The sequence below is a fragment of the Stegostoma tigrinum genome, chromosome 1 (genome assembly GCF_030684315.1).
Source record: "Stegostoma tigrinum isolate sSteTig4 chromosome 1, sSteTig4.hap1, whole genome shotgun sequence".
Classification (NCBI taxonomy): Eukaryota; Metazoa; Chordata; class Chondrichthyes; order Orectolobiformes; family Stegostomatidae; genus Stegostoma; species Stegostoma tigrinum.
In genome coordinates this window covers 28,107,122-28,132,837 of record NC_081354.1, presented here as the reverse complement: position 1 = coordinate 28,132,837, position 25,716 = coordinate 28,107,122, and the positions used below count along the sequence as shown (strand labels likewise).

At 42.9% G+C, this 25,716-nt stretch overlaps 1 protein-coding gene across 4 annotated transcripts in view; it reads right to left on the bottom strand.

The window, feature by feature from the left end:
- Positions 1-25,716, bottom strand: part of LOC125456096 (interleukin-15-like) — a 58,391-nt gene that overhangs the window by 18,047 nt on the left and 14,628 nt on the right. For 3 of the 4 annotated variants that reach the window (XM_048538807.2, XM_048538836.2, XM_048538817.2), the window contains exons 2-3: positions 13,702-13,745; positions 13,500-13,609 (exon numbers count right to left, since the gene is read on the bottom strand). In XM_048538807.2, coding sequence (XP_048394764.1) covers positions 13,500-13,609; positions 13,702-13,707 — 116 coding nt within the window. In that variant the 5' untranslated portion in view covers positions 13,708-13,745. Of the gene's footprint in view, positions 1-13,499; positions 13,610-13,701; positions 13,746-13,820; positions 13,915-25,716 lie in introns of those variants that run through there. The other variant, XM_048538828.2, reaches the window with a different exon arrangement.

The window sequence follows — 25,716 nt, the reverse complement described above, 5'->3', positions numbered from 1 at the left end:
TCAAGAATGGAGAGAATGGGTACTACTGTTCCATCAAGAGGTTTCTAGCCGAAGAACAGTCAAAAATAATCGGGAGAATGCTAAAGGGGAATAAATGTTAGTACATGAATCAGAAGAAGGATAAGAACAAAAGGGGATAATTTATATTTGCAACTATGTAGATGAGCTAATGGTAATTTAGGAAGAAACCGCAAGTCAGTAGTTACAGCTGGTGAAGGTAAAGAGCAAGGTGAATTCAGGGAGCTTTGAAAAGTTAACAACTGAGTATGGGGAGAAGGCAAGTCCGGTTAAAGGAATTGCAACTGCCCACTACGCCAGAGAAGGTGTTACTAACCAACCCTCAGAATATAATAAGAGTAGTTTAATTGGATTTTAAGTTTTCAAAGCACAGAAACAGCAGTCTTAGATTATAAGTAAAAACACATCAAGTAAAACAGGAAGTTACAATGGCACTGGAATATTCCAGAATGCCACTAACAAATACTTAACAGAAAAGTTAGGAGCATCAGTCATGATAATTGTTTAGCTCAATTGGCTAGATGGCTGCTTTGTAATACAGGGTAATGCCAAAAATGTGGGCTCAATTCTTGCACTGGATGAGGTTATCATGAAAGACTTTCCTTCTCAACATCTCCCCTTCCTTGAGGCATGGTGATCATCACCTTAAACCACTACCAGTCATCTCTCTCTTTAATGAGAGTGATTCTCTGGTCTGCTGTGCGGGCTTTCACATGAAATTTTAGAAATACGTGGAAAATACAGGAGTACCCTTGATAGGTTTTCAAAAGAGACTCCATCACAAAATATGGTTTTGTTTGAAAAGATTAAAATGCTCAAAATTGAAATTTAATGGTTTGGAAATCACCGTAGAACACCTACAGTGTAGAAACAGGCCATTTGGCCCATCAAATCTATGCCCAACCCTCCAGAAAGCATCCCACCCAGACTCACTCTATACCCTAGATTAGATTAGATTCCCTACAGTGTGGAAACAGGCCCTTCGGCCCAACAAGTCCACACCGCCCCTTGAAGCATCCCACCCTGACCCATCCCCCTATAACCCACACACCCCTGAACAGTATGGGAAATTTGGCATGGCCAATCCACCTAGCTTGCACATCTTTGGACTGTAGGAGGAAACCAGAGCACCCGGAGGAAACCCACGCAGACACAGGGAGAATGTGCAAACTCCACACAGACAGTTACCCGAGGCCGGAATCGAACCCAGGTCCCTGGTGCTGTGAGGCTGCAGTGCTAACCACGAGCCACCGTGCCGCCCCTGCATTTCCCACCCTAGACACTTGGGGAATTGAGCACGGCTGATCCGCCTCACCTGCACATCGTTGGGCTGTAGGAGGAAACTGGAGCACCTGGAGGAACCCCATACAGACACAGGAGAATGTGTAAACTCAGTCACTTAAGGGTGGAATCAAATCCATGTCCCTGGGGCTGTGAGACAGCAGTGCTAACCACTGAGGCACCATGCCACCCACATAGTGTGAGATGTACTCTTTGAGTTTGTTTTTGGGCTTCTTATCTAAGGAAAGCCATATGGGCATTGGAAGCAGTCCAAAGATCATTTACTAGGCTGGTACCAGTATGGAAGGACTGTCTTATGAGGAGAGGGTGAATAGTTTGAGCCTGTACCCTTTGGAATATAGAAAAATAAGACACAACCTTATTGAAACAAACAAGATTCTTAGAATACTTAATAGTGTAGATATGATAGGTTCTTTCACCTTGTGGGTAAGTCCAGGTCAAGGGTACGCCTCAGATTAAGACAGAGATGAAAAGAAATTTCTTCTTTCAAGGGCTGTAGAGTTGGGTCACTCAGTATATGCAATATTGAGATAGATTTTTAATCAACAAGGGATCAAGGGTTCCAGGGAAGAGGTAGGAAAGTGAAGTGAGGATTATCAGATCAACCATAATCTCATTGAACGGTGGAGCAGATTCACTGGGCTAATTGATCTACTTCAGCACTTGCATCTTATGGTCTTGATAATGGGTCAGGACACTGAAACCCAAGTTAATACAAAGGAAAGAAATAAGGAAGTGACAAAGAAGCAAAGAAAGAGAAGAAAGGTGAACGGGAGAAAGAAAGAAGGGTGAAAAGAAAGAAGAATGAGAAAACACAGACTGATCAACTCCAGGATTTTAATACAGCCACTCAACTGTGCGATTCTACCTTAATCTTCAACTAAAAACACATCACAGATTATACACCCCTGTTCCAAACAGGATTCTAAACGTTACTGTAGAAATTTGGCCACACCCATTACCATCCCCACCTTGATCACTGTTACTTCCTAAACTGACTGTCTTTCCCCCTTTCACCATTTACCTGAGACCTGCTGTCAAACATTGCAAATCTTCACCAAACTTACCTACACTAAAGCTCCCTTCAGGGTGTCTGCTGCAGGAATTGAACCCAATGGCCATAAGACATAGGAGCAGAAGCAGGCCATTCAACCCATCTAGTCTACTGCTGGTGAGCTAGAGCTTCTAGGTTATTGGGTCCTATATTATCGTTCATCACCCAGCTCTTTTTGCAAACAGTCAACATTGTAAATTTATAATCTGGTTAATGACAGAGCTAAAATTTCATTCTGCAATGTAGGCATGTGAGTTATGAAACAGGTTTCTCAATAATTATCAGTAGATAATTAGGTGTTAAGAATGTAAAGGAGTAAGAGAAAGGCAAATTGCCTTTTGAACATGCACTATCAAGCAATAAGTTAATTGTTGATCATCTAACACATTATGTTTCAATGAGATCACGTCTCCTTCTTCTAAACTTTGGACAATGTAGGTCTATTTCACAGAACTGCCCTATCAATTCAGGAACCAATTTTGTGAACTTTTGTTACATCTGCTCCAAGACAAGTTTCCCCTTCCGAAAATAACGAGACTGTAACTATGTGCTGTACTCCATACGTGGTATTGCCAACATCCTATATAATTGTAGAAAGACTTCCTTAATTTTCTGTCTCCTAAACGCCTTGTAATTTATTCTGATACATATGTCTGACCAGGATATTGACTTTGTGCTTCAGCAAAAAAAATTATAGAAGTGAGTGAGCTTCTGAAGGACTTATGACATGGGAAAACTTCCTGTCACTCCTGCTTAGAAGCAACTAATAGAACAAGTCCATTGTGCTTTCTACAAGAAACAAGCTGAAAAAATCTTTTGTGGGATTACTACTCTTCAAGTCCTCCCAGTCATAAAACAATTGGCATTCAAGAAAAAAGTGAGGCAGTTACTCATCTTCAATAGCTAACTAACAATAACTAGATGAAATTGGAAAGTGAAGACTAATGCATAGATGGTTGCTGAAACTTATTTCCTTGCCTTTTCTGATTGTAAAATCTTGTTCTGACAAGCATGTTTCTTAAAAGAGTGAACTGTGATATTATCCTTCTTATCAGAGGCCTGGATCTGAATGCCAACGGTGCAGTCATCCTTCAAGGTAAATTAGCAAATTGTGCATTACCCTTAGTTACTCTCAAGATCTGGGATTTATAATTTTTCAAAAAACAATCTTTATTTTTGCTTAGGAAATCATGCTGTGGAACCTGTATGGACGGAGATAGCAAACATCAAGGGACAGAAAGCATTGTTGAGGATTATCTATAAGCCCCCAAGCACTTCTTGTTTAGTGCCTTCCCTTACATCCCTAGAAATCAAAGATACAGAACAATAAAGGTACAGGTCTAAACATGAGTGACTTTAATTTAGTTACAGATTTGACAAATCAAACTAGCAATGATATTGTGGAGTAGCATTTCCTAGAGAGTGCACATGGTGTTTTCTTAGACCACTACTTTGAGGATCCAGGCTATTCTAGACTGGGAATCATGTAATGAGAAAGGATAAATGAACAATCTTGTTGTGCAGAGTCCACTGGGGGAAAAGCTATTATAATATTATAATATGATAGAATTCTTCATTAAAGTGGAGTATGAATTAGTTGAATTTAAGACTAGTTTCCTGAATCTAAATGAAGGGAATTAAGAGGGTATGAAGCAAAGATTGGCAAGGATGGATTTTATGGAAGGAGTTGACGATGTTGGCAATGTTCATACATAAAGAATACGTGTATGAATTACCACAATTATCCATTCCTCCCTGGCGCAAGAATTAACCAGGAAAGGTGGTTCAACCATGGCGTACAAAAGAAGCTAATTTCAATTTAGATCCAGTGTTAGATAAATTAGATTAGTATTAAATCCAAACAGAAAACGTGTAAAATTGCTAGAAAATAGAACAGCAAGCCTCAGGATCAGGAGTATTTTAGAACTTAGCAAGCTGGAAGAGAAAGAAAATACAGTACAACAGCCAAACTGCACTGAATATCAAAACTGACCATAAAAGCTTGTATACATACACAAGAGAGGATGTACTTGCTATAGAGGGAACGCAGAGGACGTCTGCTAAGCTGATATTGGAGATGGCAGGAATATCCTGTGAAGGTAGATTAGTTCAACTAACCTGTATTCACTAGAATTTAGACAGATGAGGGGCATCTGATGGAAATGTATAAAAGTCTGATATGGCTTGACGCAGAGTGAAATTACCCTGGTTGTGGAGTCTGGAAACAGGAGACACAGTATCGGAATATAATATCGACCATTTAGGACTGAAACATTTCTTCAGTAAAAGATAGAGAACACTTATATATGTCCAAGTCAGGACCGTGAGAGGCTTGTATCAGAACTTGCAGGTGGTGGTGTTCCCAAAATCTGCTGCCCTTGTCCTTCTTGATGGCAATGAATGTGGATTTTGAAGGTGTGACTGAAAGATGCATGGTGAGTTTCTACCGTATTTTGTACACAATGCACACTACTGCATCTGTGTTTCAGTAGTGGAGGGAGAGCATGTTTAAGGTAGTAGATGGGCTCAAATCAGACAGACTGCTTTGTTCTGGATGGTGCCGAGCTTCTTGAGATCTGTTTGATCTGCACTTCAAGCAGAGAACATACTATTACATCCTTGAGTTGTGCATTGTAGATGGTGGACAAACTCTTGAGAGTTAGGAGTTAAGTTACTCATCACAGAAATCCTAGTCTCTGGCCCACTCACACACCCCCAGTTACATCAATGGAACTGAGGTTGAGACAATGAAGAGCGACACGTTCCTCAGAGTGACAATAACCACCGACCTGTCCTGGACTTGCCATGTAAATGCAACAGTCAAGAAGGCAAAACAATGCCTCTTCTTCCTCAGGTGGATCAGGAAATTTGGCATGTCCATAAATTCCATCACCAACTTCTACAGATGCACCATTGGAAGCATACTGTCTGGATGCATAACGGCCTGGTATAGCAACTGTTCTGCCCAGGACAGTAAAAAACTACAGAAGGCAGAGTGCACAGCCCCGAAATCACGGAACCCAACCTTCCATCTATTTATAGTATATAAGATAACAAAGCATGGAGCTGGATGAACACAGCAGGCCAACCAGCATCTCAGGAGCACAAAAGCTGACGTTTCGGGCCTAGACCCTTCATCAGAGAGGGGGATGGGGAGAGGGTTCTGGAATAAATAGGGAGAGAGGAGGAGGCGGACCGAAGATGGAGAGAAAAGAAGATAGGTGGAGAGGAGAGTATAGGTGGGGAGGTAGGGAGGGGATAGGTCAGTCCAGGGAAGACGGACAGGTCAAAGAGGTGGGATGAGGTTGGTAGGTAGGAAATGGAGGTGCGGCTTGGGGTGGGAGGAAGGGATGGGTGAGAGGAACAACAGGTTAGGGAGGCAGAGACAGGTTGGACTGGTTTTGGGATGCAGTGGGTGGAGGGGAAGAGCTGGGCTGGTTGTGTGGTGCAGTGGGGGGAGGGGACGAACTGGGCTGGTTTTGGGATGCGGTGGGGGAAGGGGAGATTTTGAAGCTGGTGAAGTCCACATTGATACCATTGGGCTGCAGGGTTCCCAAGCGGAATATGAGTTGCTGTTCCTGCAACCTTTGGGTGGCATCATTGTGGCACTGCAGGAGGCCCATGATGGACATGTCATCTAAAGAATGGGAGAGGGAGTGGAAATGGTTTGCGACTGGGAGGTGCAGTTGTTTATTGCGAACCGAGCGGAGGTGTTCTGCAAAGCAGTCCCCAAGCCTCCGCTTGGTTTCCCCAATGTAGAGGAAGCCACACCGGGTACAGTGGATGCAGTATACCACTTTGGCAGATGTGCAGGTGAACGTCTGCTTAATGTGGAAAGTCATCTTGGGGCCTGGGATAGGGGTGAGGGAGGAGGTGTAGGGGCAAGTGTAGCATTTCCTGCGGTTGCAAGGGAAGGTGCCAGGTGTGGTGGGGTTGGAGGGCAGTGTGGAGCGAACAAGGGAGTCACGGAGAGAGTGGTCTCTCCGGAAAACAGACAAGGGTGGGGATGGAAAAATGTCTTGGTTGATGGGGTCGGATTGTAGTTGGCGGAAGTGTCGGAGGATGATGCGTTGTATCTGGAGGTTGGTGGGGTGGTGTGTGAGAACGAGGGGGATCCTCTTTGGGCGGTTGTGGCGGGGGTGGGGTGTGAGGGATGTGTTGCGGGAAATGCGGGAGACGCGGTCAAGGGCGTTCTTGACCACTGTGGGGGGAAAGTTGCGGTCCTTGAAGAACTTGGACATCTGGGATGTGCGGGAGTGGAATGCCTCATCGTGGGAGCAGATGCGGCGGAGGCGGAGGAATTGGGAGTGGAGGATGGAATTTTTGAAGGAGGGTGGATGGGAGGAGGTGTACTCTAGGTAGCTGTGGGAGTCGGTGGGCTTGAAATGGACATCAGTTACAAGCTGGTTGCCTGAGATGGAGACTGAGAGGTCCAGGAAGGTGAGGGATGTGCTGGAGATGGCCCAGGTGAACTGAAGGTTGGGGTGGAATGTGTTGGTGAAGTGGATGAACTGTTCGAGCTCCTCTGGGGAGCAAGAGGCGGCACCGATACAGTCATCAATGTACCGGAGGAAGAGGTGGGGTTTGGGGCCTGTGTAGGTGCGGAAGAGGTACTGTTCCACGTAACCTACAAAGAGGCAGGCATAGCTGGGGCCCATGCGGGTGCCCATGGCCACCCCCTTAGTCTGTAGGAAGTGGGAGGAATCAAAAGAGAAGTTGTTGAGGGTGAGAACGAGTTCGGCTAGGCGGATGAGGGTGTCGGTGGAGGGGGACTGGTCGGGCCTGCGGGACAGGAAGAAGCGGAGGGCCTTGAGGCCATCTGCATGTGGAATACAGGTGTATAGGGACTGGACGTCCATGGTGGAGGGGGACTGGTCGGGCCTGCGGGACAGGAAGAAGCGGAGGGCCTTGAGGCCATCTGCATGCGGAATACATGTGTATAGGGACTGGATGTCCATGGTGAAAATGAGGTGTTGGGGGCCAGGGAATTGGAAGTCCTGGAGGAGGTGGAGGGCTTGGGTGGTGTCACGGACGTAGGTGGGGAGTTCCTGGACCAAAGGGGAGAAAATGGAATCCAGATAGGTGGAGGTGAGTTCGGTGGGGCAGGAACAGGCTGAGACAATGGGTCGACCAGGGCAGGCAGGTTTGTGGATTTTGGGAAGGAGATAGAAATGGGCCGTGTGGGGTTGGGGAACAATGAGGTTGGAGGCTGTGGGTAGGAGGTCCCCTGAGGTCATGAGGTCATGAATGCTGTTGGAGATGATGGTTCGGTGCTCGGGTGTGGGGTCATGACTGAGGGGGCAGGAGGAGGTGGTGTCGGAGAGTTGGCGTTTGGCCTCAGCGATGTAGAGGTCAGTGCGCCATACTAACGTCAGCTTTTGTGCTCCTGAGACGCTGCTGAGCCTGCTGTGTTCATCCAGCCTCACATTTTATTATCTTGAATTCTCCAGCATCTGCAGTTCCCATTATCACTTCCATCTATTTACACAGCCGCAGAAAAGCGGCTAACATCATCAAAGACCCACTGCATCCTGGTAATGAAACAAAGAAACTGCAGATGCTAGAATCCAAGGTAGACAAACAGGAGGCTGGAAGAACACAGCAAGCCAGGCAGCATCTAGGGGAAAGAAGCAGTCAACATTTTGAGTATAACCCTGCTTCAGGATCTGTTTGGCACCCTGGTAATGACCTCCTACAAACTCTTACATCAAGCAGATGATACAGAAGCCTAAACACATGCACGAGCAGGTTCAGGAACATCTTCTTTCTAGTCATTATCAGGCTGTTGAATGGACTCTAGCCTCAAATAATGTAACCTACAAAGTAACCTGTATGCCTCTTTTCAGTCTGTCCATCCTTTGCTTGCCTTGATCTGTCTGTACCACTCGTAAACATAGCTTTTCACTATATTTCGGTACATGTGAGAATAAAATCAATCAAACAATCCAGTTCAGTTTCTGGTCAGAGGTAACCTCCAGAATTTTGATTGTTGGGGATTCAGCAATTCCCCCTCCTCCAATTAAATACTTTCTGACACTGTCTGGTCCCATCCCTTTCCATGACTTTAGTAAAGGTCACAGAGTTGTGATCACTATCACCGAAATGCTCTCCCACCAAGGGATCTGACACCTGTTGCCAAGCACCAAATCCAATACAGCCTCCCCTCTAGTTGCATATCCACATATTGAGTCAGGAATCCTTCCTAGACACAGCTCAGAAAATCCGCTCTATCCCAACTATTTGGAATTAGGGGGTTCCAGTCGATATTAGGGAAATTGAAGTCACCCGTGACAACAACCCTATTACTTTTGCACCTTTCCACAATCTGCCTCCCAATCTGTCCCTCAATGTCTCTGTTGCTACTGAGCGGTCTATAGAAAACTCCTAATAAAGTGACTATTCCTTTCCTGTTTCTGATTTCCACCCATACTGACTTAGTAGACAAACCCTCCTCGGCAATTTCCCTCTCTGCAGCTGATACCATCCCTGATTAGCAATGCTACTCCCCCATCTCTTTTAACCCCCTCCTTATTTCTCTTGAAGCATCTAAACCCTGGAACATCCAACAACCACTCGTGTCTTATCCAAGTCTCTGTAATGGCCACAACATCATAGCTCCAAGCACTCATCCACGCTCGAAGTTCATCACCTTTATTCCTGACACTTTTGCGTTAAAATAGACACACTTCAGCCCATCGTGCTGACTGCCCTATCAACTGTCTATCCTTCCTCACAGATTCTCTGCATGCTCTATCTGCCTGTACAACGGCTTACCCATCTTCTGATCTTTAGCTCTGGCTCCCAAACCCCTGCCAAACTAGTTCAAACTCTCCCGAAGAGCTCTAACAAACCTCCTGCCCAGGATATTGGTGCCGCTCTAGTTCAGTCCTTGCAACCCGTATTTCTTGTACAGGTCCCACATACCCCAAAAGGTATCTTAATGATCCACATATCTGAAGCCCTCCTCCCAGGCAAGAGTTGTAGCCACCAGTTCAGCTGCACTCGCTCTCTATTCTTAGCCTCACTAGCCTGTGGCACCGGTAGTAATCCTGAGATTACTATTTTGCTCATCCTAACTTTTAGCTTCCAGCCTAACTCCCTATAACACCTTTTCAGGCCCTCATCCCTCTCCCTAGTTATGTCATTAGGATTGATGTGTACCACGACTTCTGGCTGCTCACCCTCCCCCTTAAGAATCCTGAAGACTCTATCCAAGATATCCCCGACCCTGGCACCCGGGAAGCCACATACTATGCTGTTCGAGACCACGGAATCTACTGTCTGTTCCCCTAACCGTTGAATCTCCTATCACTATCACTCTCCTATTCTCCCCACTTCCTCCTGAGCCACGGAGCCAGGCTCAGTGCCAGACACCTGATTGCCATGGCTTTCCCCGGTAGGTAACACCTCCAACAGTATCCAAAGCGGTATACTTATTATTGAGGGGAATGTCCACAGGGGATCCCTGCACTGTCTGCCTATTCCCTTTCCCTTTCCTGAAAGTCACCCAGCTACCTTTAACCTGTAACTTGGGTGTGACAACCTCCCTATAACTCCTATCTGTCACTCCCTCAGCCTCCCAAATGAACCAGAGTTCATCCAGTTCCAGCTCCAGTTCCCTAACATGGTCTGTGAGGAGCTGGACTTGGGTGCACTTCATGCAGGTGAAGTCAGAAGGGACACTAGTAGTGACGCTTACCTCCCACATCCCACAAGTGGAGCATGCAATTGTCTTAGCTTCCACCACTCTATACTGGAATGCTAAATGAGATAAAGAGAAAGAAAAAAAAGCTTACCTTACCCAACACCCAGCCTCCACAGTCTTTTTTTTGATGATTAGCCATCAATAACCACAACCACTTTTCTTCATGCTCATTAAGATCCCAATCAGTGGACAGCTTTCTTTGATTCCCATTGACTCCAGTATTGCTCGGGTTCCCTCACACCACAATCACTCAACAACTACCTTGGGTTCCAAGACATTGGCTCTTCTCCCCTCTGGAATTCACCGCTTTTGTCTATGCTTCGACCAAGGCTGTAATGAGGCCAGGAGCTGATGTAGAACACCAACTGTCTCCCAGCTATAGGAAAGAATTTGTGAAACTTGAAAGAGTTCAGAGAGATTTGCAAGAATGTTACTATGTTGCTAGGGTTGGAGGGTTTGAGCTATAGGGCAAGGCTGGACAGGCAGGGGCTAATTTCCCTGGAGCACCGGAGGTTGAGGGGTCACCCTACAGAGGTTTATGAAATTATGAGGGGCATGGACGGGATGAATGGCAAATATATTTTCCCTAGGGTAGGGGAGTTCAAAACTTAGACGGCATAATTTTAAGGTGAAGGGAAAATGATTTAAAAGGGACCTGAGGGGCAACATTTCCATACAGAGAGTGTTTCATATGTGGAATGAATTGCTAGAGGCGGTGGTACATGCAGGCACAGTTACAACATATAAAAGACATTCAGACAGGTACAGGAATAGGAGGGGTTTAGAAGGATATGGGGAAAATGCAGGCAAATAGGACTAATTTAGTTTGGGATACCTGTTTGGCAATGGGCAAATTGGAACGAAGGGACTGTTTCCTCACTGTATGACTCAATGATTCTATTTGCTGTAAAATGTAAAATTTCCATACAAATGGATTTCTTACACATACTAGAATTAAACTGCCTTGAGTTATCTGCAGTCAGCTAACTCTATGAATACCACTTCAAGTTTTGAGTCTTTAGATGATTGTTCATGACACAGAGATAAGTAGGAATGCAAGTTGTAAAAGGTCACAAAGTGCAAAATTTTCAACACAGAAATACAAGTTACACTATTTCCTAACGTTGCAATCCAGGATCTTTCTAGCAGTATCAGCCCCACATGATTTTCATTGTGGATTCATCGGCTGAGATGGACAGATTTTTGAACTACTAGGGAATCCACGATTATGAGGCAGGGCCGGCAAAAAAGTGCAGTCGTCAGTGTCTTTGTGCTTTAATCAACAAGACTGAAACAATGTATTGAACAACACAGTTGCACAGAAATTCCTAAAAACAGTAACTGTGTGGCATAAACAATGCTAGTGTAGGATTTGATGGTTAAGGAGAATAAATTGAGGAAGATTTTTCATAACTCAAGCACCCTTTCAACCATTGAATGTTACAATCAGATCAGCTGATGTTACTGGACAGTGGAGCTGAGTTAAGCAATGAAAAAGCCTGCTCTTATTCCTGTTTCTAATATTGTTAATTGTCCAAGTGGGATTGTGCAACAATTGTACACATTCAAACACTGCAATCTCGTAGCAATGATCCCATCATTATTTAACGACTAAATATCCATTTCTTCAGAAAACATTTCAAATCCCTCTTTCAAAAATTTAAAATCAGTCAAAAATATAAAGGCATACAAGATGGCACATTCTTCACCATGATAAGCCAAATACCACACTGAAAGAATGTCCAATCTTGCGGCCTTCAACCAAAATGCGCGCTACAACTTTACAAAACAATATAGTTGCTTCACAGTCCAGCAGCAATTTTAGCAACTAGATCTTCTGAATTTCAGAGGGAGTGTCATTTTCTGTGGACTTGGGTCTAAAAGGGTGACTAATTTCTTGCATGTGGTAACCTGCTTGCTGGATATAACAGTCAAGTGCCATTCTCCAAAACTACTAATAATTTCAAGTGACTTATTACTTTAAACCACACTTCATAAAATTTCCCCTTTAAATTTCAGCATAACTGTTAAAATACACTTCACGTTACACTTTACACTTCACACCATACTTTACATCATCCTTTAAATATACACTCAATTTTCCCAAATCATTCCAAATAGATACTTAGCTCTCAAGTGTTTAATCTTTTAATCAACTCTTTTCCTTTCCTAAACTGGAAACGTTTAACCTTTTCATATTCAGCCATGGATGTGGATGCCATTGGCTGGACTGACATTTATAGCCCATTCCAAATTGCCCCGAGAGCAGTTAAAAGTTAACTACATTGCCATGGTTCTGAAGTCACCAGGCAAGGATAGCATATTTCCTTCCCTGAAATATACTAGTGAACCAAAAGGGTTTTTATGACAATTGACAGACATTAGTTGTCATTAGGCTAGTTTTTTATATCAGATTTTCACTGAATTCAAATTTCATCATCCACCATTGAGTGATTTGAACTCGTGCCCTCAAAATGTTATCCTGGGTTTCTGGATCACCAGTCCAATGGCATTACAACCATCCCATTGCCTCTGCTGGAGGAAGACAGGATATCTCTTGAGACAACTTTGACAATACAGAATTTCCCACAATTAGACAGATCTTCCAGCCTTATTTTAATGCCTCACAAATTTGATCTTTCTAATCTCTGCATGAACAGAGATAGTGAACTGCACAATCTTTAATCACTGGCTATACTTTTTCTTCTGGATCATGCCAGATTAAATTTTCTGTAATGTTTAGTGATATTTTACAAAAGCCGACAACTCAACATTACAATAGTTTCTTCTGTATTGCTCCCATCACAAAGCCCAGCATCACGGCAATACAGATCACACGGGTCTTGTATTCAAGCTGAGACTAACAGCTAAGCTTAAAGCTCTAGCTGTCTTTGATTTTGGAAGTAAGTTGACATATGAGAGCACAAATGTTCATAGCTGGACATCCTCTACATCTTGTTAGGACTTTGGAGATTTGCAGTCTATCCACTATTAGAACATAAGCCTTTGTCTTCAGGCGAAAACATCTCGATTATTTTTCATTTTTTTAAACATGCAAAACAATTTGGATCTCATTTACTCTCTATCAGTCAAACCACCTAGACTGTTATTAATATGAATATTTTGTTCTACTATATGTAAATGATGCAGTACCCCCAAACAATAAAAGAAATTGTACAAACTTTCTGATTGCGACACTACCTCAAACTAGTGTGGAGCTGGAGGAACACAGCAGGTCAGGCAACATCAACTGGATTACAATAAATAATCAGGAAATCTTCAGATCAGAGATGGTCAAATAAATTAATGACTGCAATAGGTTAGCAATTATCAATTTTCTACAGTGTGGTGCATTTTACCATTTCAATAAGCATTTTATTATATACTTAAATGTGATAGATGTCTAGAAAAAAAAATTACCATAATAACAGCAGAGAAATCCCAGTCTCAGTGTTTATGAATGTGAAAATATGGCAGTCCAGATTAAGATGGAGGTAACAGTAGAAACAAACTCGTTTCACTTGCCTTCTCTGCAAAGAGAAAAGAAAATGTAATAAAGATCTCATGCTTCAATCTTGACCAGAACAAAATCCACACTGCCATTGAAAAGTAAACACATTACCCTCATCAGTAGTGACTGTTTTTTATACGAAGGGGAGCTGTCTCCTAAAAAAAAACAAAGAGAATTGGCAATAAGGACCAGTGCACTTCAAAAATTCTTTGAAACTCTGCATTACTTACAGGCTTGACTTGGAACTATATCATTGTTCCTTCACTGTCAAAGTTCTGGAACTGCTGCATGGTGGGTGTCTTTACACCCAAAGAACTGCAATGTTCAAGACGGCAGTTCACTACCACTTTCTCAAGGACAATTAGGAATGCAAACCAAATGCTGGCCTAGCCAACAATGTCCATATCCTATGAACGAATAAAAACAGATATACATGTCTTCAGAAGAACACAAGTTACATTTCAAAATGTCAAAATTATTTTTTAAAAATCGACATTTCCTGTTGCTGCTTTGCTATTTGATATAGGGGCCTAACTAACAATCCTTAAATAAAAAACTTAAGGCCCCTTTGAAAACATCACAAAAGGGGAAAGTAGCATTCATTTTCCCATTTACTTCTAGGTATTCAATGCCCTCCTTCCCCAGGATTGTCTTTCCAACAAGGGTTTATTTTAATGTTGCTGCACAGAGGGGCTACTAGATTTCCAAACCTGCACATCCCACACTGTTAAGTACTGGCAGCTCATCATTCAACTTGAAAGGACCCCTGACAATGATGATGGTTCAGACTTCTCTCTAATGCCGTTAAGTAGACAGTGCAAACATTCAGCACACCATCTGCCTGGTGTCTTTTTCAAATAAAAATGCTTCAGCATATTCTCCAAATTGCCATGGAACAATACTAACACAACAAACACAGAGAACGCAGGAGAAACTTGGCAGAGAAACTCAACTGGTAGTATCTGCGGAAAGAGGAATAGAGTTAATGTTTTCAACATTGCGATCACTCCTCTTCAGAATGGTATAAGACCATGAAATGCTGCAGGTTACATTGTGAAAACATAATACAGGCAAGTGTGTTTGTAATTAAGAATTCTCAACTTTCTTGTACTTTCGTGTATTGAGATTATAGCACAGTCAAGATTTGTATAAAACAGTTAGTGGAGTTCATTACTTGAAAGTGAATTCAGCCTAAAGAAGTTATTTCAAGCAGACAGATCAATGGACCATGATGGAAACATAAAAGATTCCTAAGGAATTTAGAGAAAAAATAGAGGGAGCTTCAACTATAATTTTCCGAAATTGTACATAAAAAGATATTGTGAGAGAAGAACAACTTGAAGTCTTCTTCAAAAGGAAAATAGCTAAGGAGTTGGAGAAACAGAAGTTCCCACCAACCCCAGTCGAATAGTCTGTTTTAAAATGCAGGTTATTTTTGGCCAAACATAAAGATTATATTCTGCTAATTTTTCACAGAGAAGAAATGTAGTTAATGCAGGTTAAGTGGATGTTCAAAATATACTTGATAAGATGTCACACATGAAAATGACATTTGGAGTTAACAGAATGGTGCTCTCATGATTGGAGATTGGAAAGCAAAAGAGGAATATAGGCATTTTAGCAAGTGCCCGATAAGTGTGAACTACAGTTCAGGTTAGATAACTGTTAAGCAACGCAGTTACAAGAACGTATCTGAGATAATGTCCACCCAAAATGAATATATTATAAACTTGCATTTTAAACTTAAAAATAAAATTAGACTGTTTTTCTCAGACTACTGCATAAATCTTCCAATTTTTTTTTTCCAAAAACTTATTGATTGGTTCAATATCATCCACTTGATACCATTATCCAAAGTCAAAATTGCAGCAGAATGTGAAATTCCTCACTAACCAACAATTAATCTCAGATTTCCTTTATTTTTATTATTTTAACAGGGCAGAGTTCCAATTAAACAGGTAACATTATGTTTTAACTGGTATTAAACTTCTCTCCTTACAATTAGACTTATTGTGAATGATACCAGATAAGGCAACATCTACAAATATTAAAATTTGAGTCAAGTGCATGTTACACATGTATATGCCCATAAAACATAGTCTTTCTAAATGGCTCAAAAATATGCAAAGAACTTGAATAAAAAGTTACATCACTCTTTCAGCTGTACATTTGCAGCATTTGGCATTTCAAGATTTCAATATGCCTTCTTCTTTAATCTATGCTGGTACTGGTCCATGCTCTAGATGATTTCTCATCAAACTGCTCAGAGATGTTATGGCACACCTCTAGAACTGGTGAACCCAGGTTTCTTGGCTACAACAGTGTTCCATTCAATTTTCTTTCCAGCTGTGCTAGCTTCCGAGGCCGTGCCGAGAAGTGATTTCAAGAAACAGATGTCAGTGCCATAATTGGCACGCCGATATTAATCGCGAAGCAGGAACCTTGGAGCAACTCCAGGCACGGCTTAGAGGGAACAATGACTACCATTGCACCACAGGAGCCCTTTCTCTCATGCTCTAATCACACACAAATCCACTCCTCAGTCAAAGGTCCTCTGAAATTCCAAGGATATTCCTTCGAGTAAATTAAAGAAGTAACAATGTTGACATGAGTAAAGAATTCAAAAAGGTTGATCAAGCATGATATTTCGTTTTGCAATATAGGTTGACTATTATATTTTTTGTTTCTACATGTTTCTGCATTACATCTTTGATTAAAGACTCCATTATTTTCCTTATCATAGACATTTGGATCTATGGCTATATTCCCTGGACTCGTTCTAACTCACTTATTAAAATATAGAAATAACTTGAGCTGTCATCCAATTGCCTGGAATCATAACATGTGCTGATTTCTGCTGAATAAATATAACCATTTTTCTCTTTCTGTGCTTCTTCTAATCTGTGCAAATATAATTCAGGTGTTTTATTGTCTCTTGGGTTTAGCTTGTTCATCAAGTATTGCCCCTGCCAATAACATTTATAATGCCAAAGCCTCCCTGCTGTTCTGATAATAATTGAAGGAAATAATATTACTGCCGTTTTGTTATCATTGTCCATGACCTTATTGTATGCATTCCTTGATGGTCCAATTCCCAGTTTTTAGTTTGTCTGTAGAATGCTTCAGGATTTAACTGCATTTTTCATGATTGATTAATTAAGTTGTATCTTTTTTATTTCTCTTATTAAATAACTTTGCATTCTTTAGTTGTTCTTCTCCACCTCCCCCCATTGTTCATGTGTTTTATGAATGCCTTTTTCATTAGTTTTAGTTTTACCTCCTTGTACAGTCATGGTGCTATACACATCCATATTGGCCAATAATGTATCAGCAGGACTTTTTTTCATGAAATTAGTTGGTCACCCTTTAAAATGTATTTCTGTTCTGTTTACTTTTTGGCCCAGTTTTGTTCCCCTGTTCCACTCTCATAAACAAAAGTATGAAATTCTTTCCCCCAACCTATTATTTTGGCATTGTTTCACTTGTGTATTTTGTAAATCCTTATTCTAGGTTAATGGTGGTGTGGGTTGCTCTTGTTTAAAAGTTCTTCTATGTTGATTTCTCACAGATGCTGTGCTTTATTTATTACCAGAACCAATCTAATTCATTTATACATAATGGCTAAGAAAGAAATCCTGCACACACTGCAAAAATTCAATTCCCTTAATGCACCCTATCTTTCCAGATAGTTATTTGGGACAAGATAAAGTCTCCCATTATTATTACTCAATGGCCTTGAGTCATTTCACAAATTTACTCACAGCTTTCCTCTTCCAGCTGCATAACCATCCACGTATGATCAATCGTTATTTTCTATTTCAATCCACATGGGTGCTGATTCTTGTTACTTTTTACTTTTTTTTACTTTACGACCCATTATGTTGTCTCTAATTAGCACAGCCACCTACTCTTCTTCCTTCCAAACCCTTATTACATATGTTACAACCTACAACACTCAAATACCAATGCTGATCACATAGCCATGTTTCACTTAGCTGGTCTCAGCTTTTACTAAAAATCGGGCTGTAACAGTCTTGTATTTGAAATACGTTGAAATCATAAGTTGGAAATTATAACCAATAATTCATCCTTTTAGCTGGTACTAACAAAATAGTTCAGAAAGTACCGAAGTGTTCATCGATAGCAGCAATCACTCACTAACGAGTACCATTGGCCACTAAGCAAATTCCATGTCATTCGTCACAAGTTTTGTGAATCCTTGCACAACTGATGATCCCAATCCAAGATTCACACCCCGACCACACACTTGGTAAGTGTTTTGGAAGATGAAATTTGTCGTTGACTTTAGGATTCTTTACATTCTTTTCTCCAGTTTGCTTTCTGCACTTCTTCTTGCGGGCGGCAGTTCTCAAAGAATTGTGTCAGTAAAGTGAATGTGCAGGTTATGGTTAAAATGAGGTTACAACATTCACAATCTTGCAAAAAACCAAAATACAAATTAAAATCCTGAGGACAAAATTAATAGCAATAATACATCTTCCTGCACGTGCAGGTGCAATCACAAATACTTCTACTTTTGAAATGTCAGTTTCTAAGGCACGGCTTGCATCAATTAAATGGTTGATTAAGCAGATATTTTTGTTATTGATGGTCAGATTATCTGAGATGAAGTGCTTACTTCATGGTTTAGAATTAAAAATGAATCAGTTTTGAAGGTGGTTGTGGAAAATATGCCAAAGGAATGTTTTTTACATGTTGATGCACGATTTAATACTTTCATAGAAGAAATGCCCTTCAGCCAAGCAGAGATTACTTAAGATAAATATTCTGTGGATACAGATTAGAACACGCTAATAAGTGGCATTTTAGATTGCTTTTACATCTGACGCTCCACCGTTTATAATGGTCTGTGGTGATGGATTTCTGTGGATTCCAGTGCTACTAGTTTAGTTATTCCCATGGCAGAATCCTTCTGTGATTGAATATTGCGAAGGTGCACTCTAATGCAGGCAAAGACAGTGCAGAATTGAAAATGTTCAGGGATGGGATCTTTTCTCTTTCACTGTAAATTGTGAGAATGGTGCAGTTGCCTTTGCACTGGTAGATCTGCTAAAATCTCAATTCTTTCCTCTGTGTTTTGAAATTCACAAGCTTTGTCCAATTTTTGTCTGATCAGTTGAGCATATAAAGCATATAGTACAGCCCTTACTATTAGTATTCTGGATTGTTTCTAACCTTGAAGCAAGATGTCTGGGCACAATTTTGAATGGTCATATACCACGGGTTTTGACAGTGTCAATAATGCTGAGATTAGCTCATGCTTGTTCTGACAGTGGGCTTGTAATTGGCCCAACCTGATTAGTAGCATAGCGGTAGTGTCACCATGTTATATACAGGTATTTTTGCGTTCTGCTAGGCCTGATTGTTTGTAAAAGCCACACAATCTTTACATCTTATTATCTGTGTTTGGTTTTTTTGGAATATGTGATGTCATCCTAAGGTTCAGGAGAATTCATTATTGGCAAAACCATTTCACCAAGCCATCAAGTTATTTTGCTGCCCAACTCTGAACTATTTGAGGTGTTGCAAAAGAGAGCGTACATTGAAACAGAAACCGAAAACAGAGATGTACTAATTGGAAAATTGGAGTTAATAGGTTAAGTCAGAAAAGAGCAGTTAATAAACTGAATGATTTGTGAACAGCTATGGTGGCGAGCTAGCAATCCTGAAAGTCAGGCTAATGGGTTCAAATGCCACAGTGGAGGACAGTGCCATATGAATAAAAATCTGGAATTTCAAAGACAGCTACCTTAAAAAGCAGAGATAACAAGGTGTAGAGCTGGATGAATGCAGCAGGCCAAGCAGCATCTTAGGAGCACGAAAGCTGACGTTTTGGGCCTAGACCCTTCATCAGAAATGGGGGAGGGGAAGAGGGTTCTGAAATAAATAGGGAGAGAGGGGGAGGCGAATTGAAGATGGATAGAGGAGAAGGTAGGTGGAGAGGAGAGAGACAAGTTAAAGAGGCGGGGATGGAGTCAGGAAAAGTGAGTGTAGGTGGGGAGCTAGGGAGGGGATAGGTCAGTCCATGGAGGATGGACAGGTCAAGGGGGTGGGATGAGGTTAGTAGGTAGGAGATGGGGGTGGGGGTTGAGGTGGGAGGAGGGGGTAGGTGAGAGGAAGAACAGGTTAGGGAGGTGGGGACGAGTTTGGCTGGTTTTGGGATGTGGTTGGGGGGGGGGGGGGGGGAGGGAGATTTTGAAACTGGTGAAGTCCACATTGATACCATTGGGCTGCAGGGTTCCCAAGCGGAATATGAGTCGCTGTTCCTGTAACCTTCGGGTGGCATCATTGTGGCACTGCAGGAGGGCCAGGATGGACATGTCGTCTAAGGAATGGGAGGGGGTGTTAAAATGGTTTGCGACAGGGAGGTGCAGTTGTTTATTGCAAACCGAGCGTAGGTGTTCTGCAAAGTGGTCCCCAAGCCTCCGCTTGGTTTCCCCAATGTAGAGGAGGCCATAACAGGTACAGTGGATGCAGTATACCACATTGGCAGATGTGCAAATGAACCTGTGCTTGATGTGGAAAGTCTTCTTGGGGCCTGGGATGGGGGTGAGGGGGGTGGTATGGGGGGAGGTGTAGCTCTTCCTGCGGTTGCAGGGAAAAGTGCCGGATGTGGTGGGGTTGGAGGTTAGTGTGGAGCGGACAAGGGAGTCACGGAGAGAGTGGTCCGTCCAGAAAACAGATAAGGTGGGGACGGAAAAATGTCTTTGGTGGTGGGGTCGGATTGCCGATGGCGGAAGTGTCGGACGATGATGCGTTGGATCTGGAGGTTGGTGGGGTGGTATGTGAGGACGAGAGGGATTCTCTTTTGGTTGTTATTGCGGGGACAGGGTGTGAGGGATGAGTTGCGGGAAATGCGGGAGCCGTGGTCAAGGGCGTTCTCGACCACTGCGGGGGGGATGTTGCAGTCCTTGAAAAACGAGGACATCTGAGATGTGGGGGAGTGGAATGCTCATCCTGGGAGCAGACGCGGCGGAGGCGAAGGAATTGGGAATAGGGGATGGCATTTTTGCAGGAAGGTGGGTGGGAGGAGGTGTGTTCTAGGTAGCTGTGGGAGTCAGTGGGCTTGAAATGGACATCAGTTTCTAGGTGGTTGCCTGAGACGGAGACAGAGAAGTCCGGGAAGGCGAGGGAGGTGTTAGAGCTAGTCCAGGTGAACTTAAGGTTGGGGTGGAAGGGTTTGGTGAAGTGGATGAACTGTTTGAGCTCCTCGTGGGAGCATGAGGTGGTGCCGATACAGTCATCAATGTAACGGAGGAAGAGGTGGGGTTTAGGGCCAGTGTAGGTATGGAAGAGGGACTGTTTCACATAACCTACAATGAGGCAGGCAAAGCTTGGTCCCATGCAGGTACCCATGGCCTCCTCCTTTGTCTATAGGAAGTGGGAGGAATCAAAAGAGAAGTTGTTGAGGGTGAGGACGAGTTTGGCTAAGCGGATGAGGGTCTCAGTGGAGGGGGACTGATCAGGCCTGTGGGACAGGAAGAAACAGAGGGTCTTTAGGCCATCTGCATGGGGAATGCAGGTGTATAGTGACTGGATGTCCATGGTAATTATGAACTTTTGGGGACCAGGGAATTGGAAGTTCTGGAGGAGGTGGAGGGCGTGGGCGGTGTCACGGATGTAGGTAGGGAGTTCCTGGACCCCAAGGGGGAGAAAATAGAGTCCAGATAGGTGGAGATGAGTTCAGCGGAGCAGGAGCAGGCAGAGACAATGGGTCGACCAGGGTAGGCGAGTTTGTGGATTTTGGGAAGGAGATAGAAGTGGGTGGTGCGGGGTTGGGAAACAATGAAGTTGGAGGCTGTGGGTGGGACGTCACCTGAGGTAATGAGGTTGTGGGTGGTTTGGGAGATGATTGTTTGGTGCTCAGGGGGGTGGAGTCATGATCCGGGGATGGTAGGAGGTGGTGTCGGAGAGTTGGCGCATGGCTTCAGCGATATAGAGGCTAGTGTGCCATACTACAACTGCACCTCACTTGTCCGTGGGTTTTATGGTGAGGTTGGGATTGGAGCAGAGGGAGCGGAGGGCTGCCCATTCTGCAGGGAGAGGTTGGAGTGGGTGAAAGGGGTGAAGGGGTTGAGGCGATTGATGTCTCGACGGCAGTTGGAGATGAAGAGGTCAAGGGAGGGTAGGAGGCCTTGGGGTGGTGTCCAGGAGGAGGGTTTGCATTGGAAGTGGGAGAAGGGGTCAGTAGAAGGAGGGTTAGCACTACCTTAAAAAGCAGCCATGTAACCATTGTCAATGGTCATAAAACAAAAATGTCCTTTAAAGAAGGGAAATCTGCTCTCTATACCTGGTCTAGCCTACAGTTATATGATTGACCCTTAACTGCTTTCTCGGCAATTATGGATGGGCAGCCCAGCCAGCAATGCCCACACTCTGAACAAACACAAAAAAACCGACATGCCTCTTTTTGCAACTGTTGTATCTGCTGACTCTTGACGTTTCCTTATAACTTACTTTTCCAACCTCACCACAATGCATATTTTCCTTTGAATCCCTTAATTCTACTGAGCTGCCTCATAATTCTAAAATTTCCAGTTTCTAATACAGACTTTTAATGCTTGTGGTTGTCCATTTTTATTATTTTTAAGACAGCTGACAGATAAATAACAATGGTACTTTTTTCAGAATACTTTAATCCAAGTAATAAATATTTATTCAAATTAGGCCAGTGCAAATCCATAATTCAGTCAGCCAATGAGTGGAAAATTGAAATTACAAAAGCTTTACTTTGCTCAGCACAGATACTATATGAAAGTGAACACATGCCATACTAATGCTACATTCTCAAGGAGTGGCCACCACATGCAGTTTCCCACTTTGTTCCTTTCCTTTTTTAACAAAATGAACAAGTCTGCATTTCTGACAGAAGATTCTGATCAGGGTTCTTTCAGAAATGCTGAGCTATACTTCCAAAGTAACAGGTCTTTTGTGGAACAGAACAGTTAAAGAGGGGGAGGAAAAGGAAAACAGACCCATTTTCACAGCAGTTAGTTGTCATCACCTGAAATGTAATAGCCCAGTTGCTGTCAACAGCGATGTAAGATAAGTGCAAGGATAAGTGCAAAGTGCACTTTGGTGATAGCGATCACAATTCTGTTATGTTTACTTTAGTGATGGAAAGGGATAGGTGTATACCACTGGGCAAGAGTTATAGCTGGGGGAAAGGCAATTACAATGAGATTAGGCAAGATTTAGGGAGCATAGGATGGGGAAGGAAACTGCAGGGGATCGGCACATTAGAAATGTGGATCCTATTCAAGGAAAAGCTCCTGTGTGTCCTAGATAAGTATGTACCTGTCAGGCAGGGAGGAAGCTGTATAGCGCAGGAGCCGTGGATGAGGGCGTAGAAGGATGCGTTAGTAAATTTGCAGACGACACTAAGGTCAGTGGAGTTGTGGACAGTGATGAAGGATGCTGTAGGTTGCAGAGAGACACAGATAAGCTGCAGAGCTGGGCTGAGAGGTGGCAAATGGAGTTTAATGCGGACAAGTGTGAGGTGATGCACTTTGGTAGGAGTAACCAATGGCAAAGTACTGGGCTAATGGTAAGATTCTTAGTAGTGTAGATGAGCAGAGAGATCTCGGTGTCCATGTACACAAATCATTGAAAGTTGCCACCAAGGTTGACAGGGCTGTTAAGAAGGCATACAGTGTTTTAGCTTTTATTAATAGACGGATCGAGTTCTGGAACCAAGAGGTTATAGTGAAGCTGTACAAAACTCTGGTGCGGCCGATGTTGCGTGGTATGGAGGGAAGGTCTTACGAGGAAAGGCTGAGGGACTTGAGGCTGTTTTCATTAGAGAGAAGAAGGTTGAGAGGTGACTTAATTGAAACATATAAAATAATCAGAGGGTTAGATCGGGTGGATAGGGAGAGCCTTTTTCCTAGAATGGTGACGGTGAGCACGAGGGGGCATAGCTTTAAATTGAGGGGTGACAGATGTCAGAGGTAGTTTCTTTATTCAGAGAGTAGTAAGGGAATGGAACGCTTTGCCTGTAACGGATGTAGATTCGCCAACTTTAGGTACATTTAAGTCGTCATTGGATGAGCATATGGACGTACATGGCATAGTCTAGGTTAGATGGGCTTGAGATCGGTATGACGGGTCAGCACAACATCGAGGGCCGAAGGGCCTGTACTGTGCTGTAATGTTCTATGTTCTAATGTTCTATGTTAAGAGCCTGGGAAAATAGGGTGCCAGGCAAGTAAAGCTACAGGGCAAATGGACAGGGGTCTAGTGCTGAGGGGAGGGTGTTGGGGGTGGGACAAGGAAATAGGAGCCCATTTTGGGTCGGTTAGAGTGGTAGGGAAATATCAAATTTGGCAGGAGCGAGGAAGGGTGTGGCAGGTGATATCAGGTCCTAGGGAGGTAGAGTTGTTATTGGGTCCAAAGGTGGGTGAAGGTAGAGATTGGGTCTATGCACAAGGTGGAGGAAGTGGTTGTTGGGTGGGGGGGGGTGTCTGGCAGCAGGGTTGGGGGCTTCAGTCTGGGACATGAAAAAATGGGGTTGGGGGTGGAGGAAGATTGGCATAAAGGGTCCAGAAGCGGGGAAAAGGGGGAAAAGACATGGTGCTCACACTGGGCTGGTGTCAGGAATACCAACTGGGCAATGGGGGCTCAAGTCCAGCAGCAGGACCACAGTAGTCAGGTCCTAGAAGTGAGGAGGTTTGGGACTGGTACAGGAGAGAGGTCGGGGTGACAGGTCATGGTCTGGAGGAGGTGCAGTTTGAGTATTAGAGTTTAAATTGGGAGGCTAGTTGAATAATTGTTCGGGGTTGTCTGGATATCTAATCATTAAACTTTCCCCAAGCAACTACTTAACTAACCACAGCAGAATCCTCCAATATTCTATGATCTAAACAGTTGCATTTTAAAGTTTCCAGGCATAGATGAATCGCCCAAGCTTTAATTGCCAATCCCTGGGCAATTCCTTTGGAATGTGCTACATCTGGGACTTCGCAAAGTCCACACCCATAATTTCCATCTATGCTTCAGAAATAAACATCAGGCCACCATAAAATCTAGGTCAATTTTATTGCACATAGCACCAAATGAATTCTGATGAGTTAGGCTAAAAACTGGACCATATGCTGTCAAGTCCTTGAAAGATTGGAGTTTAACTAACATTTAAAATGCAATGAAGTCCCACTATATTATTGATTGTTAGCTAGGCTGCAGCTGATATCTTAATGGAATAAGTCTACGCTTGGGTCACTGATTAGCCAAATTAGACATCACATCAAATATTATATTATATAAGCATAAATCTTAGTCCATTATCTCCATGAGTGACAATAGTAGCACACGCATAGATACAGAATCACATACGTATAATTCCAATTTAAACATGTTATCTTTGGACTAATTACACTAATTGATGCTGCATTGTAACAATGACTATATTTAGCAAAAGGAGGTCAAAGTATGAAAGGTTGGCAACTGACAACTTACATAATTACATTATCAATTAAACACAGTCCCTTGAGATTTGCCAAAGAAGATCGCCTTCAGATGAACAATTCCCCAATCACACTGTCTCCTATCCCTTTGTCTTCTGCTGACATGGAATGGCAGATCCAATTTAAAAATGTCCCCGATTCAATAGTAGTGAATTATGGACATATGCTTTTGATGAGTAACTTTGTCAAAAGCTTTTGATAAATCTAGTATTGCCGCGTCCATAGTTTCATGTCTATCAAGACTTGAATCTAGGTCATTAGCAGTCTGGCAAAACTGAGTTTTTTTTGACCAAAACCATGTTTACCGCCCACCAGAACACTGAGCTTCAAAATGCTTCATGATAGGTGAATGAACCACATGCTCAAGCAATCACAATTCAGCTGGATGAACAAAGTTACCTGGTAGAATTAACAATCCGCATTATTTTGAATTTATTTACAACAATAGCAGTAATTGTTTCCATTATCCTCCTGATAGGCAACAGTCATAGCGAAGGTCAGGAAAGAACCCTAACTTTCTCATGAACTTTAATAGATAAACATCATTCAATTACTCATTGCTCACCTCTAAGTACAAGTGTAACTTTTGTAGATAGAGATAGTAGGAACTGCAGATGCTGGAGAATAAGGTGTAGAGCTGGAT